Source organism: Telmatherina bonti (genome assembly GCF_933228915.1).
Source record: "Telmatherina bonti genome assembly, chromosome: 10".
NCBI classification, from domain to species: Eukaryota; Metazoa; Chordata; class Actinopteri; order Atheriniformes; family Telmatherinidae; genus Telmatherina; species Telmatherina bonti.
In genome coordinates, this window is record NC_136628.1 from 9,252,701 (window position 1) to 9,267,897 (window position 15,197).

At 45.5% G+C, this 15,197-nt stretch overlaps 1 protein-coding gene across 1 annotated transcript in view; it reads left to right on the forward strand.

Moving 5' to 3' along the window:
- The window catches only part of capn5b (calpain 5b), a gene marked incomplete at both ends in the record, with an annotated part of 51,373 nt that overhangs the window by 27,004 nt on the left and 9,172 nt on the right, over positions 1-15,197 (forward strand). Inside the window, 4 exons of the mRNA XM_079247237.1 lie at positions 1,812-2,020; positions 2,131-2,323; positions 10,713-10,906; positions 12,849-12,926. Coding sequence (XP_079103363.1) covers positions 1,812-2,020; positions 2,131-2,323; positions 10,713-10,906; positions 12,849-12,926 — 674 coding nt within the window. The remainder of the gene's footprint in view (positions 1-1,811; positions 2,021-2,130; positions 2,324-10,712; positions 10,907-12,848; positions 12,927-15,197) is intronic.

Here is a 15,197-nt window from a genome sequence, read left to right on the forward strand (position 1 = left end):
GTGCAGGGCTTTGTTTTTATTGTTTTCCTCCTCCTCCACTGGCTCTCTCAGCGATCTGTGGCTGGTTTCTCTCCATCAGCACCGTGTCATCTCCTGCTGAGAGGTCTGACAGGAACTGCTGTTCAGTTAGCACATCTTGACATCTGCAAGGACACCCGCTGGAAACGTGCCATTTAGTTCGCATGTGGAGTCACTCGCTGCGTCTTTTACATTTTTAATTGTGTGCCATATTCATGCTGATGGAGGTCCACCAGTGTGCTGTTCCAGTCCTTCCTGTGCTGGACTTTGGTAGTCTGAATCCCAGTGGAATGACAGAGAAGACACAGCATTACCAGCTCAACCCGCTCACATAAAACACACAACCCTTCAGACTCTGAGCCATCTTTTTACCTTTTTGGTCAATCTGTTTTTAATCCCTGTCAGCATCCAGACATGTTTCCATGCAGACGTGATGTTTCCATGCAGACATGATGTTTCCATGCAGACATGATGTTTCTATGCAGACATGATGTTTCTATGCAAACATGTTTCTATGCAGACATGGCGTTTTCATGCAGACATGATGTTTTCATGCAGACATGATGTTTCTATGCAGACGTGATGTTTCCATGCAGACGTGATGTTTCTATGCAGACATGGTATTTCCGTGCAGACATGATGTTTCTATGCAGACATGGTGTTTCCATGCAGACATGATGTTTCCATGCAGACATGATGTTTCTATGCAAACGTGATGTTTCCATGCAGACGTGATGTTTCCATGCAGACGTGATGTTTCTATGCAGACATGGTATTTCCGTGCAGACATGATGTTTCTATGCAGACATGATGTTTCCATGCAGACATGGTGTTTCCATGCAGACATGATGTTTCCATGCAGACATGATGTTTCTATGCAAACGTGATGTTTCCATGCAGACATGATGTTTCCATGCAGACATGATGTTTCTATGCAAACGTGATGTTTCCATGCAGACATGATGTTTCTATGCAAACGTGATGTTTCCATGCAGACGTGATGTTTCTATGCAGACATGACGTTTCTATGCAGACATGGTGTTTCCATGCAGACATGACGTTTCCATGCAGACATGACGTTTTCATGCAGACCTGATATTTATATGTTATATGTATGTATTAACATTTTGTTTAAGTGCTTAACTAAAACATAAGATATAAAAAAAAAGGAATTTTCTGCCCATTTTAATAGATAAGGCATTAAAAGGTTAAAATCATATATCAGAGCTTTTAAATCAATTGTAAAACTGACAGGATGCCTTTGACGTAGCATCGGTTGTGACATCTTCTTCTGCGTTACATAAATAAGTCTTGACTGTCCTGATCAGATGAGAAAAGTGTCAGAGTCTCTGCATTGACTTGACATGAATTATGTCTCAAAACTCAGGTTTGAGTCAAAAACAACTCCAAACATTTGAACTTGATGAGTTTTACGAGTTTAAAGCTTGTTGCTGTGTGTTTGGTTATTTGTGTTGTTTTTCAGTGTTTGCTCTCAGAACAGAGGCTGAGTTTTATTTGTTTGCTGGACTACAGCAGATGCAACACACACACACCCACACACACTGCAGCCAAACAGTTATTACATGTCAGCCACGTCCTATTACAGCTGGATTTATGACTGTGAGAGCCAAGGCTATAAATTTGTTCCCTAACCGTTAATGCATCAGCAGACATGAGGGAACACAGTCTGGCCCCGGCTGCCCGCTCCACCCTGACATCATTCATGCTCCATGAACCATCAGCTGAATGTTTACCTGCCCTTCTGTTCCTCTTCCTCCACCTTCCTCCTGCAGGTCATTCCGGACTGGAAGGAGCAGGAGTGGGATACAGAGAAGCCCGACTCCTATGCCGGGATTTTCCACTTCCGCTTCTGGCGTTTCGGTGAGTGGGTGGACGTGGTGATTGACGACCGGCTACCAACAGTGGACAACCAGCTTGTCTACTGCCACTCCAATGACAGCAACGAGTTCTGGAGCGCCCTGGTGGAGAAAGCCTACGCTAAGTCAGTATCAGCGGCAGCACATCAGCAGACTCCTGAAAGCATCTGCATGACTAGAAACATGAAAATATGAGAGAAAGCACAGAAGTCTGACTGTCCTCGCCTGCGTGCAGGGTTTACGGCTGCTACGAGGCTTTGGATGGAGGAAACACGGCTGACGCGCTGGTGGACTTCACCGGCGGGGTTTCCGAGCCCGTGGACCTGCTGGAGGGTCAGATGGCGACTGATGAGGCGGCTCGAAACCAGCTGTTTGAAAGAGTCCTGAAAGTCCACAACAGAGACGGCCTGATCAGCTGCTCCATCAGGGTGAGCTGAGAGCTGCAGGGCTCACACTGACTTTCTGCCAGGTGGATTTTTTTACTGAATCTTACAGCGTCTTTAGAGCATGCAAAGAGGAAATCTCTTTAAAGGTTTATTCACTGTCCAGCCAAACTGACCTGATCGGTGTGCAGATACCAGGTGCAGTGGTAAAGCTATTTTCCACATGTCTGAGTATTGTATTTACTATGTATTTACACCCAAGCTGAAGAATGTGACTGTTGTGCAGGTAGGACTGTTAACATCATTTATTTACTCTCCTGAAATATAATGGCTCCACTCTGAACGGCTTCCTTCCTCAGCAACGCGACATCTCACACCATGGAATTATTTCTTGAAGCAGAAGCAGTGAAAAAAAACACTGAATCTACACTGATTCAACAGCTTGTAGAAGCAACTTTAGCTTTAGCTTTGTTGTGCCGGGACTTTGCTCCACTCTTCTTTCCAACTTTGCTTCAGTCCATTGATGTTTGCATTGTTGGTTTCCTCAGTCCAGTAGAGGTCTGGACTGGATCATGTCAACATCTGGATGTTTTACATTTTTTTAGATGTTTCGCAGCAGATCTGCTGCTGCTTTGGGATCATTGGTCTGTCGCATGACACACGTTCAGTCAAGTGTTCTTCTGTCAGACTGAAGGACTCACATCTGACTGACGAATCAGATTGCTGAACTTTTTATGAAGATGGTGGCATTCATGGCAACTTTCATAAGAGTGTAACAAACGTTTCACCATCAGCATGTTTGAGCAGAATCAGTGTCTGTGTTTCCTCTGCTGTCCAGTTTATTATAATAAAATGATGATTTTAGATTTTGTTATATTTGAATAAAGAACAAGATATTCCTTGCAGATAATTTCTTTCTGGGGAAAATTATTTTTCTTTCATTTCAGTCATTCATTACAGGATGTAATTCTGTTGGTTTTCCTACAGCCATGGTGCTGTAGACACGTGCACACACATGCACACTGAAACATCTTACGAGATCTGTTCCTTCAAACTCAGGAAATATCTCTATAATTAAATATCACTTGAGTCTCCCAAAATCCGCCGATTCAATGTGGTCTCGTCCTCTTCCAGAGGAAACCCACCTCCGACAAGCGGCTGCGATGCTACACTTGTTATAATGACAATGAATGAATAGATTTATTGGCTGTTGGAGGTTTCCTGACCTTCTGGTTAAAAAACGCCGCAGATCAACCGTCAAACCCACCTGGAGGTTTTATTCCATCAGTTCCACTCACTTCATCATCACTTCAGGAAGCTGGATGTGTTTGAACGCTGCAAGTGGAAATTTGCTTTGCAAGCTGTAGCAGTTATGTAAAGAGTTATTCTGCAGCGTACCACTTCCTTCTCAGCACCACAAGAATGTCCTGATGTGTTCATGGACCAGAGTGCAGGCTGACGCATAAGTTCAGGAGAAATTAACGACCAAATATTAACTAAAGACGTCTCATCTCGTCTCGTCTTCGTGCCGCTTCTCCGGGGTCGGGTCGCGGGGGCAGCTTAAGCAGGGAAGCCCAGACTTCCCTCTCCCCAGCCACATTTGCCAACTCTGCGGGGGGGATCCCGAGGCGTTCCCAGGACAGCCAAGAGATATAATCCCTCCAGCGTGAGCTGGGTCTTCCCCGGGGTCTCCTCCGAGAGGGACGTGCCTGGAACACCTCACCAGGGAGGCATCCAGGAGGCATCCTGACCAGATGCCTGAGCCACCTCAACTGGTTCCTCTCGATGCGGAGGAGCAGCGGCTCTACTCTGAGCCCCTCCCGGATAACCGAGCTCCTCACCCTATCTCTAAGGGAGAGCCCGGCCACCCTGCAGAGGAAACTCATTTCAGCCGCCTGTATACGAGATCTCGTTCTTTCGGTCACGACCCACAGCTCATGACCATAGGTGAGGGTAGGAACGTAGATCGACTGGTAAATCGAGAGCTTAGCCTTCTGGCTCAGCTCCTTCTTCACCATGACAGACCGGCACAGAGTCCGCATTACTGCAGACCGCAGATCCGTCTGTCGATCTTGCGCTCCATCCTTCCCTCACTCGTGAACAAGACCCCGAGATATTTAAACTCCTCCACTTGAGGCAGGACCTGACTCCCGACCCGGAGACTGCAATCCACCCTAATCCGGCTGAGGACCATGATCTCAGATTTGAAGGTGCTGATTCCCATCCCAGTCGCTTCACACTCTGCAGCAAATCGCTCAAGTGAGAGCTGGAGATCACGACGAGATGAAGCCAACAGGACAACGTCATCTGCAAAAAGCAGGGACCCAATCCTGAGGCCACCAAGCCGGATCCCCTCAACACCTCGGCTGCGCCTAGAAATTCTGTGTGATAAAGGGCAGCCTTGGCGGAGTCCAATCCTCATCAGAAACGAATCCGACTTATTACTGGCAATGCGGACCAAGCTCTGACACCTGTCGTACAGGGACAGGACAGCTCGCACAAGGGGGTCCGGTACCCCATACTCCCGAAACGCCCCCCACAGGAGCCCCCGGGGGACACGGTTGAACGCTTTCTCCAGGTCCACAAAGCACATGTAGACTGGTTGGGCAAACTCCCATGCCCCCTCCAGGACCCCAGAGAGGGTATAGAGCTGGTCCACTGTTCCACGACCAGGACAAAAACCGCACTGCTCCTCCTCAATCCGAGATTCGACTATCCGGCGGACCCTCCTCTCCAGGACCCCTGAATAGACCTTACCAGGGAGGCTGAGGAGTGTGATTCCCCTGTAATTGGAACACACCCTCCAGTCCCCCTTCTTAAAAATGGGGACCACCACCCCAGTCTGCCAATCCAGCGGCACTGCCCCCGATGTCCATGCGATGCTGCAGAGGCGTGTCAGCCAGGACAGCCCCACAGCATCCAGAGCCTTAAGGAACTCCGGGCGGATTTCGTCCACCCCCGGGGCCTTGCCGCCAAGGAGCTTTTTGACCACCTCAGCGACTTCAGCCCCAGAGATAGGAGAGTCCACCCCTGAGTCCCCGAGCTCTGCTTCCTCATCGGAAGACGTGTTGGTAGGATTGAGGAGGTCTTCGAAGGGGACAGGGGACTCATCCAGACGTTCCCAGCAGACCCTCACAACACGTTTGGGCCTGCCAGCTCTGACCGGCTTCCTCCCCCACCATCTGGGCCAACTCACCTCCAGGTGGTGATCAGTTGTAGCTCCGCCCCTCTCTTCACCCGAGTGTCCAAGGCATATGGCCGCAGGTCCGACGACACGACTACAAAATCGATCATTGAACTGCGGCCCAGGGAATCCTGATGCCAGGTGTACATATGGACACTCTTATGTTGGAACATGGTGTTTGTTATGGACAATCCATGACGAGCACAGAAGTGCAATAACAAAACACCATTTTGGTACGGGGGGGGGGGGGGGGGGGGGGGCATGCCTCCCAATCACTCCTCTCCAGGTCTCACTGTCATTGCCCACGTGAGCATTGAAGTCCCCCAGCAGACCTATGGAGTCCCCAGAAGGAGCACCCTCCAGCACTCCCTCCAAGGACTCCAGAAAGGGTGGGTACTCTGAACTGCTGTTCGGCGCATAAGCACAGACAACAGTCAGGACCCGTCCCCCCACCCGGAAGCAGATCAAAGCTACCCTTTCATCCACTGGGGTAAACCCCAACGTGCAGGCACCACGCTGGGGGCTGATGAGAATGCCCACACCTGCTCGGCGCCTCTCACCATGAGCAACTCCAGAGTGGAAGAAAGTCCAGCCCCTCTCGAGGGTACTGGTTCCAGAGCCCAAGCCATGCGTCGAGGTGAGTCCAACTATATCTAGCCGGAACCGCTCAACCTCGCGCACAAGCTCAGGCTCCTTCCCCACCAGAGAGGTGACATTCCACGTCCCTAGAGCCAGCTTCTGCAGCCGGGGATCGGACCGCCAGGGTCCCCGCCCCTTGCTGCCGCCCAGCTCACACTGCACCCGACCCCTACGGCTCCTCCCGCAGATGGTGAGCCCACGGGAGGTAACTAAAGACATATTATTATAATTAATTTGCATTCATTTCCTCGTCTGCCTGCACACTGCCTGTAAGTCTCTACCTTTTATGGGCATTTTTGGGCATTTACCTGCAACTTAGGGCCCACTGGCTCATCCACACAAGATACAAAAAGACTGGCTTTCACCTGAATGAATGACATAGATTGTTCCAGAAGTCTTGTGGTTTTTTCAGATGCAGCTTTGCTAAGCTAACCTGTTTTTTTCTCTTCAACCTTTCCAAACTAGCCATACTGGTTCAGTCTTTGTCTAACTACACTGTCACTGGCACCACCTGTTTCATGCTAACTGAGGACTGGAGAGCCTGACACGCATCTCTTGGGTTTTTTGTAGTTCCTCTAACAGAACTTTTTATTATAGTCCAAAATGTCAATTCTGATCCAGATCACTTTCATGTAAAATGAAATGACTTATTTATTGTTCTAAACCAGTTCTGTGTGCAGATGACACAGCCCTATCTCTGCCACTGACTACAGACTGTCTATAAAAGACGAACAGAGTCTCGTTACGTTACCCGTAGGTTTCTGAAAAGCTGAATTGAAGCTTGGTGGGTGGTTCCTACCATCGCCATCTTGGCAGCGTCACACGTGTTGTTTCTCTGGAAAATATAAAAATGGGCAAAGAGGTGGAGCTGAGAGGGGAGCTGTGAACATGAGGGTGGATAATTGACACCTAGCGATCTCTGACCTGCATGCAGCTAATAGCTAACTGAGCTAACAGGAGGTAACCAGCTAATGGAGGTAAGCGGGCTAAAGCTAAGTTGGGCTGTTAAATGGCTAAAAACCGCGGTTTTTCCTCATTCCTCCTTCTTGAAGTGGGATATTGGCTAGCGGTCATTCAAGAGGATATGCCCCCAAATGTGTCAAACTTTGAGATGAAATTACTTACAAACAGAGGAGTTAGAAACTAAATTCACTCAAATCACAGTTGTCATGAAGGTAAACCTGACCTATTAAACCTAAAATGATTTTATGAACCAGGCTGTAAACATGTTTATTTCTGCTGTGAAGTTGGGCTTTTTAACATGGAAGTCTATGAGAATTTCCTCTGTTTTGGAGCCCCTAGTGGATGAGTGGGAAACTGCGATTTTTATAACTAAATGCCCAAAAGTATGCTTTACTTTAAACTGCCTAAAGGTTTGCGCTTGCTATTTACTGAGAATGCAAACGTGGACCTAGTTGTCTACGATGGATGGTTCAAATTAAATAAACTATCTCAAAATATTTAGAAATTTTGATTCTATCATTTTTAGTGAGAAAATGTCATACAATAAATATTAACTTAGCTTATCCGGGGTCGGGTCGCAGGGGCAGCAGCCTAAGCAGGGAAGCCCAGACTTCCCTTTTTCCCAGCCACATTTACCAACTCTGCAGGGGGGATCCCGAGGCGTTCCCTGGCCAGCTGAGAAATATAATCCCTTGAAGAGGGAGCCTGGGTCCTCACCGGGGTCTCCTCCTAGAGGGACGTGCCTGGAACACCTCACCAGGGTGGTCCAGGAGGCATCCTGACCAGATGCCCGAGCCACCTCTACTGGTTCCTCTCGATGCGGTGGAGCAGCGGCTCTACTCTGAGCCCCTCCCGGATAACCGAGATTCTCACTCGATCTCTAAGGGAGAGCCCGGCCACCCTGCAGAGGACACTCATTTCAGCCGCCTGTATACGAGATCTTGTTCTTTCGGTCACGACCTCATAGCTGAGGGTAGGAGCATAGATTGACTGGTAAATCAAGAGCTTCGCCTTCTGACTCAGCTCCTTCTTCACCACGACACACCGGCATACAGTCCGCATTACTGCAGACACCGCACCGATCCACCAGTCGATCTCTTGCTCCATCCTTCCCTCACTCGTAAACAAGACCCAGAGATATTTAAACTCCTCCACTTGAGGCAGGACCTCACTCCCGACTCGGAGAGGGCAATGCACCCTATTCCCTGAGGACCATGGTCTCCTTTTGTCTTCTCACATTGTATTACAGCCATGAAAATCCTTTTCTCATCTACTCCAACTTGGTCTGGGGGAGCATCTTCCCTATAACTCTCCACAGCATCATTTCCCAGCTCTGGTCCTCCAGTACCACTGCCCAGCATGTTTTAAAGGTAACCATACTTTAACACACCTGAATGAAATGAATGCCTCATTAGCAGGCTTGCAAAGAACTTGATAATGAGGTTCATTAATATGATTTAGGTGTGTTAGAGTAGGAACATGACTAGACATACATGGCAGAGATTCTTGAGGACCAGGATTGAGAAACACTGGTCTACAGGATTTTACTGCTCAGAATCGCTTTGTTGGAACAGCATCTCCATCCGAGCCAAGCACATCTTCTGCCTCTTTGTTCCAGAAACTCAAGATTTTGAGAGTTTATGAAATCAGTATTTTTCAAAGATTTATTTTTATTCATAAGATTTTGTCAACCACAGAAAAATTCCTAAACAGCCCAATAATTATTTTTCAGAATAAAATAATCTGTTCTCTTGTGAAATGCACACGAGGCTAAGACTCTTCATCTTCGTCTGATTCTGGGTCACTACAGTTTGGACTAAATTTTCTCATTTGGCATGCCATTGCTTATCAGTGGAACTATTAAGAATTTATCTAATTATTTAGTTTTGTGTGCAAATAAAGTAATTCAATGTGTTGCACTACATCAGACTCCTATAACATTTTTCAAAGTGACCTCCGTCTGACAGCTCACGTTGCATTCTGTCTGACAGACTCTTTGCAGCAACACTAAGGACATTCTGCTGTACCAAGCACACTGAGACTGGCTTTGTAGACTTGCTAGTATGAACTTGACTTAATGATGTCAAAGCTTTTACCAAAGAATTACATTCGCAAAAAAGTAGCACTAAAAGTAAAAAAAGAAAATTAAATAGGCCAAAAAAGTTAAGTTATGAGCTTTCTCCTCTGCCATGTTTCTGTTTGTACCACATTGCATTCTGGGATAGTAGGCTACCCGAAGACCACATGAATCACCTCTAAGTGGCAACCTCCGGTAGTTAAAAGTGAAGCCCATGCTGAAGTGCCAGAAATTGCAGTTCCCCCCTCATCCACCAGGGGCTCCAACAGAGAAAAATTCCCATAGACTTCCATGTTAAAAAGACCAACCTCACAGCACAAATAAACATGTTTACAGCCTGGTAAAAAAAAAAATCCATTTTCGGTTTAATAGGTCAGATTTACCTTCATGTCGACTGTGAAGGGACTGAATTTTTTTCTAATTCCCCCGTTTAGAAGTAATTTCATCTCAAAATTTGACACATTTAGGGGTGTGTCCTTTTGATTGACAGGCACCAGATAACTCGCTGTATGAAGGAGGAATGTAGAAATATGTAGAATGTTAGCCAACTTAGCTTTAGCCGCTTACCTCCATTAGCTTGTTAGCTTCTGTTAGCTCTGGGTTAGCTCAGTTAGCTCTTAGCTACATGCAGGTTAGAGATCGCTAGATATTAATTATCCACCCCCACGCTCACAGCCCCCCTCTCAGCTCCACCTCTTTGTCAATTTTTGTATTTTCCAGAGAGACGACATGTGTGACGCTGCCAAGATGGCGATGGTAAGAACCGCCCAGCAAACTTAAATTCAGCTCTTCAGAAACCTACGGGTGACATCACGGAGGCTACATCCATCTTTTATAGACAGTTTATGGTCACTTCTGATGCATCCTAGATGATGTAGGTGGAGCACGTACTTATCTGTTTATTTGGAGCGCATTAGTCTGGATCCATACATGGAATTGCATCAGTTCTTCGGCCTCAACTGATGATATTTCACACGGACGCATAATGAAAATAGCCAAAATGTAAATATCGGAAGAAACAATATATAATAATTTTGTCTGCCTCGATTGTGTTGCGACATTAGAATGCTAATGTGTTTAGCATCCATATTTACCTCCATAAATCCAGGAGGTCACATTTAAACTATAAAGTGGAAACCATGTATAACAAATTAGAAGTGATCATTAAGACCTGCAATGTGAGCGTAGGCTTAGATCACTATTCTCTCCCTGCAGGGCAGCAAACTGATCAAACTTCTGCTTTCACACTGCTGATGATCAGTTAACTAGTTCACGTGATCAGCAGCACCTGGCTGCTGCCAACCTGTTTAACGTCCAGCTGGACTCCGTTTTAACACTCCCATTGTTTCCTGACAAGTAAAACTTTAGAATTTATGGAAGACATATTTTCTTTTTTAGGTGTTTAACTCACTTCTTCTGTAGCACATTTTATGTTCGTCGCATTTTATACTGTGTAACCATGACAACAGGTCTGCACTTCTGTCTAACCACAGAAGATGTGGTTTGATTTCAGGTGACTGCAGACTGGTGGAGAGAAGTATCTTTATTTTGACCGCCATGCTTTACTCCAGGCGACCACGGTGGAAGATATGGAGGCACGGTTGGACTGCGGTTTGGTCAAAGGCCACGCTTACGCTGTGACGGACGTCCGGAAGGTGCGGCTGGGACACGGACTGTTGGCCTTCTTCAAGTCGGAGAAGCTGCACATGATCCGAATGAGAAACCCCTGGGGAGAGAAGGAGTGGAGCGGCCCGTGGAGCGACAGGTAATACTTACACTGCCACCTGCAGGCAGGGAGGAACTACTGCAACTCTCACATCTTTTCTCCCTTATTTATTTATAATTACATGATATAGTAACATAAAAAATTAGGAAAAAAGAACAAAAAATAATGTGAAAATGATTACATAAACATAAGTAAATAAATAAATTAAATCAATAAAAAGAAATGAAAAGAAAAGACCAGAAGTGGTTTAGTCTTGTCTCAGAAGCTCATTGAGCTCTCCTCATCTAAAATCACGTTACCATGACAACATAGATCTTGAATTAATCCTGCAGTTTGGGACCTTGTTGTTCATCAGCTTGAACAATTCTACTAATTACATTTCTGCAACGTCAAAGTGAGCATCATCCCCTGTCCTGCTAAGTTTGACATACTCATCCAGCATGTGATGGATGAGTAAACACAGGCGACTGGACGAAGACCAGCTTGTGTTTGATTCACACACTGTTGTCAGGAAAACGGCTGAATGTGAAATGTCATGATGACAATGAAAAATGAAAACCAATCAACGTAATGGGCCTCAGAGCGAGGAAGAGTGGCTGAATTCAGCCCGTTAAGGCTGCTGTTGGTTTCTGCTGAAGCTCTCACAAGAGGCGATAACAGCTGAAGAAACAAACAGAGAGGTGGCAAAGCTGATTGATAATGGAGTCTGAATTATTGATGTGGCTGGAAGAGATGGATATCATTAAAGAGACGTCATCTGTCTTCTCTCAATCATTCGTTTGACCGTGATGGAAAAACGTGGCTTAATAAAAGCCACTGGAAACGGAGAGTGAATTCACATCCTGGGCTCCTCCGATCCGACTGAAGCCTCATGATCAGTTCTGATTTACAGAAACAAACATTGTATTCATTTTTACAGAAATGCCTGGACATCAGAGGTTCTATGAAGTACAAACACACAGTTATCCTGCTGACTTTAATGCTGTACGTTATAGTCATAACTCATCTTCACCTTCCTCAGCTTCACTTTCTAGTACCAGATTGGAGGCTGGAAGTCTTTTCCTCCAGAACTGCCTTAATTCTTGCTGTGATAGATGAACAAGCTGGAAACATTCCTCAGAGATTTTCCTCCACTTTGACATGAAGCATCATGATGAGAATCTCCCGTTCCACCACGTCCCAAAGCTGCTCTGCTGGACTGAGATCTGGTGACAGTGGTGGCTGTTGGAGGACAGTGAACTCATCGTCATGGTGGAGATGAGAAGTGCTGGAAGTTTCCATCAGAAGATGCTACACTGTGCTCAGAAAGGGATGGACATGGTCAGCAGCAGGACTCAGGTAGGCTGTGCTGGTTAAACCATGTCATACTGGTACTAAGGGGACCAAAGTGGGACCAGAAAACCTCCCCCCATCATTCCACCAGCAGCAGCCTGAAGCCTTGATCCTGACGGCAGGATGGATCCATGTTGTCATGATGTTTCCAGCAGATTCTGATCCTACCATGTGAATGTGGAGCTGAACTGGAGACTCATCAGACCAGTTTCTCCATCTTCTATTGTCCAGTTCTGGTGAGTCTGTGTGAATTGTAGCCTCAGTTTCCTGTTCTTACTGACAGGAGGGAACCCGCTGTGGTCTTCTGCTGCTGGAGACCATCTGCTTCCAGGCTGGACGTGTTGTGTGTTCAGAGATGAAATTCTGCACATCTTGGATGGATCCAGTGTTTACTGGACTTCCTGTTGGTTTTCTATCAACTGGAAGATAAATTGTTTCTGTTAGATTTTTTAATAACACCAGAAACTTTTGGTTTTTTTTCTGTTAAAGAATGGTGGGAAGAAAAACATAAAACTGCAGAATATCTATGGAGACAGTTAGTTACTACAGAGACTTTCAGGAAAATGTCATTAAATGTGACAAAAGTTTAAATGAAAGTGTAATATCTGTTTATAGTGACAAGCTTGCTTGTTGTTCTTGTTGGTTGCAGTTCGGAGGAGTGGAACAAGGTGAGCAAGAGTGAGCGAGAGAAGCTGGGCGTCACCGTGCAGGACGACGGCGAGTTCTGGTGAGAAGTCAGGAAATCAATGCGTTAATCCTCTGTTAGCCTGATTGTCATGGTTTTGGAATGACGCATAACTTTGTGTTAGTAAACAAATTTAAGTCAATTTGAAACCTGTTTTTTATTTTGTAAGGTTTTTTTTTCACCTGTGCTGTAAGATGCTGCTGGATCGACTTCCTCTTTACTTCCTGTTGACCTGGTTTAACACAGAATTTAGGAGCTGGAGAAACAAACAGCACGCTTTGTTCAGATGTGATTTCCATGACATTTTTCCTTCCAAGATGTTTGTGACATTTGGAGACAGTTGTAAGGTGTTGAGGGGCCCTAAATACAGCTCAGGAGTCAGGATTCAGGCTGTGTTGCCATGTCATCGTTACGTAACACATATATACAAGTAGTCAATCAGCTTCTTCCTTTCTCTGCCTCAAATTAAATGGATGAATCAATACTAGCGTCATGTCTGAGCTGCATGCAGCAGGTTGCTGGTTCACACAACACAGATACTGTCCAGTCGGTGTCTTCTCTCACATGTGAATATGCCACTTAAGTTTTATTGATTGCTTTTAAGTGTTTAAACTCCATGGAACCACCCTATCTTACTTAACGGGGGGGGGGGTGAGGCTTCGCTGTTGCTGGACCCAGACTTTGGAACAGTCTTCCTCTTTCTGTCCGGTCCGCTCAGTCTGTAGGCCAAGACTAAAGTCCAGTCCAGTCCAAGTCCAGACCAAAAACTCATCTTTTTTTCTTTGGCCTTTCATCATTTAAACTACCTATTTGGTGTAAACCTTGGCTTTTTATACTGTATTGTACTATATTTTTGTATTTTTGCTATCTTATTAGGAGATTTCATAGTTTAATCATTCTAAGTTATATGTTTCTATGTTTATAGTACTTTAAATAATTTGATCTGTATTTTCTGTACTGCGAAGCACTTTGGTCAGCAGGGCTGTTTTAATTGTGCTATATAAATAAAATTGAATTGAATTAAGAAAATGTCTTCTCCATGCACCTCTTCTGGCATATTGGTGCTAAACTTGAACAAGGGAAAAACTGAAGTGTTTGGTCCCAGTGGCCAGCCTGTTGGTTTGGGTCTTTTGTCCGGCTTTTTAAAGCCAACAGTTCCAAACTTGGGTTTTAAGATGGACAGTGATTTTAAACTGGATCGGCAAACCAGCTCTGGAGTGAAGTCCAGATTATTCCACATCAGACATCTGGCTGAAGTCAAACCTTTTCTCACACAACGGCACTCTGAAACAGTAATCCTGCCTTCGTTACATCTGGATTACTGTAATGCTCTTTATTTTGGTGTGAGGCAGTCCTCCCTCGCATGTCTCCAGTTGGTGCAAAACGCGGCTGCACACCTCCTACCTGGAGTACGTAAGAAGAGGCACATAACACCTTTTCTGGCCTCCCTCCACTGGCTGCCAGTGACCTACAGGATTCATTTTAAGATTCTGTTATTTGTTTTTAAATCTTTAAACGGTCTGTCCCCTCCTCACCTCCCTGAGCCTAACCCCACAGTCCTGCGCGGGGCCTCAGGTCAGCTGACCTGCTGCTTCTGGACGTACCGAGGTTCAAACAGAGGCTTAGAGGGGACGGAGCCTTTTCTGTTGACGCTCCTAAAGTGTGAAATGAACTTTTCCTCAACATAAGACAAGCTTCCTCACTGTCCATTGTTAAAACTTATATTAAAGCCCATTTTTATTCCTTTGCTTTTAGCCCAGTGTGAGTCTGCTTCTAGTTATTGTTCTATAGTTTGGTTTAATTTATTATTTATTCATTTTGTTTTATTGTTTTAATTCCTTCTTCCTGGTATGATCAAATGTTTTATTGTGTTTTTTTTTTTTTTTATCTCCCTTTTAACAGTTTTATTCTTTTGTTGTTTTGGCTGATTGTTTAACCAGTGATCCCCAGTCCTGGTCCTTGTGCTGGAACACACTAGACTCAGACTCAGACCAGCTCTGCATGTCTGCTAAATACACATTGATTTGAATCAGGTGTGTTGCAGCAGGAACACTTGGAAAACCTGCAGGACACCAGTCCACAAGGACCAGGATTGGGGACCCCTGGTGTACAGCACTTTGTTCCAACTCTGGTTGTTTTATAGAGCTTTATAAGTAAAGTTGAGTTGAGTGAACATCTAAAACCAACAGTTTGTGGGGTTTTTGTGGACATTTATAGCAGGATGACCCGTTATGACATCTGTTCTGCTGCAAGAGCTTTCATGATAGTTTTCATCAATCTTCCAATAATTTTCCTGTTGTAGTAAAACCAGAA